Source organism: Pundamilia nyererei, unplaced genomic scaffold, assembly GCF_000239375.1.
Source record: "Pundamilia nyererei isolate P.nyererei 1_Seehausen unplaced genomic scaffold, PunNye1.0 scaffold00296, whole genome shotgun sequence".
Taxonomy (NCBI): Eukaryota; Metazoa; Chordata; class Actinopteri; order Cichliformes; family Cichlidae; genus Pundamilia; species Pundamilia nyererei.
Window position 1 is genome coordinate 68,954 of NW_005187697.1, and position 1,716 is coordinate 70,669.

Below are 1,716 nucleotides of genomic sequence, written 5' to 3' on the forward strand. Positions count from 1 at the left end.
TATGTCAAAGGTCAAAAAGTAGAGACAGACAGCCATTCACACCTAGTCAATTTAGAATCACCATGCAAGTCTTTTGATTCTGAGCAGAAGCTGTGTAACCCCCCATAGACAAGGGAACATTAAAACTATGCACCAGCTGGATTCAAATCGGCTTTCTTGCTGTGGTGTGTCAGTGCTAACCATTGCACGAGCATGTTTCGTACTCTTTTTACAGTATGTTGGCACCACTTGTGTCATACTTGAAGATCTCCAACGTGATGATAAGTTTAACAGCATTTCTAAACCAGGGGTAAAACAAGGCATAGATCAAAGGGTTTAGACAGGAGTTAATGTAAAAGATAATGACTGCAAAAGATGCAGCTGGATCATTGATTGCATTTTCATCAACAAGAGAGTAGCAGTAGAGTGGAGAGAAGCATGCTAGAAACACAACTACAAGAATCCCCAGAGTCCTGGCTGCTTTCAGCTCAGATTTGTTTGTTTGATTCAGTGAACGCTGAAGTGTGACCAATGTAACATGAGAGCGCATGGCACGAGCCTGAGACACAGCCACCACAAATACTCTCATATACAAGACTATGATAACAGTTACTGGAACAAAAAAGAATAAAATAAGGTCAGCAACAATAGCAATATTGCTGCCAAAAAATACACACTCTCCAAAGCAAGAATTATACCTGCCTGGTTCAATCATGATATCCTTTGTATAAAGATTGCTGTAGAAAAAAGCATAAAACCAACACAGACAAACACTGAGTTTGACGTTTGCCAAAGTAATTCTGGTGGGATAATGCAGAGGGTCACAAATAGCCACATAGCGGTCAACTGATATTAGAACAATGTTCCCTATTGAAGCACAGACAATGTTGCTGGTCAAATACCAATAAGCAGAACACATACGATCACCAAGTACCCAGCAGCTTGTGTTTCTAAAAATTTCTAAAGGCAACAACAGGAGACCCACAAAAAAGTCTGAGACGGCCAGAGAGAGGAGGAGGACATTACTGGGTGTGTGCAGCTGCCTGCAGGGAAACAGAAAAGAATATAATGCACATCGTTAATGTCAACATGTCTTCAGTGAAAATGCTGCACTACTAAGGCATGATTCAATTCAAGCAAATAAGACATTATGACCATGGTTAAAATACACCAAGAAAAGTTCACTTCATTCTTTAATCACTAAGTCATATAATGTAAACGGAAGTTTTCACACATCTAAAACTTAAACTGTAGTTTCAGTTGAAAAGTTAATCTCTGCCTGAAGTGGGAGACTGAGATGATGACGAGAAGGTTTAGAGCAGCAGTGAGCAGAGAGATGCAGCACAGCACAGTGTTCAGGAGCACAGCTTTGGACCAGTGAAGTGTCGGCTTCCTGCAGGAGCTGTTGAGGAGTTGTGGGAAACAAAGCTCAACTCCTTTCGGTATCTCCATCATCAGACACCTGCAGCTCTCCAATTAGAAATTCTTCTCATACAGCTAATTTATCTCACTCCTCCCGCCAATCTCTTTCAGTCTAAAACATGACCCTCCTTTTCTCATCTTCCGTTCCTTCACAATTTCATTTTTTAACACTGACTGTCTCATTCACGCTTGGTTAATAGATTTTCTTAGATTATGGTCAGTTTTTTGGTATTCTCTGTTTGGTTCTTAGTTTTATTTTTCATGTATTTCATGTATTTTACATTTTCACATTTTGAACCTTAGTTATTGTCTCTG

At 39.9% G+C, this 1,716-nt stretch overlaps 1 protein-coding gene across 1 annotated transcript; it reads right to left on the bottom strand.

Moving 5' to 3' along the window:
• Nucleotides 1-208: 208 nt before the first annotated feature.
• On the bottom strand, nt 209-1,431 carry LOC102198595 (trace amine-associated receptor 13c-like). The gene is made up of 2 exons (XM_005751015.1): nt 1,259-1,431; nt 209-1,022 (listed from the first exon to the last, which is right to left on the bottom strand). Exons 1-2 carry the CDS (start codon nt 1,429-1,431, stop codon nt 209-211), a joined length of 987 nt encoding a protein of 328 aa, XP_005751072.1.
• Nucleotides 1,432-1,716: the final 285 nt, after the last annotated feature.

Bases quoted from the DNA above. Each gene is read 5' to 3' on its own strand.
- LOC102198595 (XM_005751015.1), bottom strand. From the start codon at position 1,431: ATGGAGATACCGAAAGGAGTTGAGCTTTGTTTCCCACAACTCCTCAAC. The intron at 1,023-1,258 runs GCAGAGATTAAC...GTTTCCCTGCAG, and splicing joins ATCTCAGTCTCCCACTTCAG to GCAGCTGCACACACCCAGTA.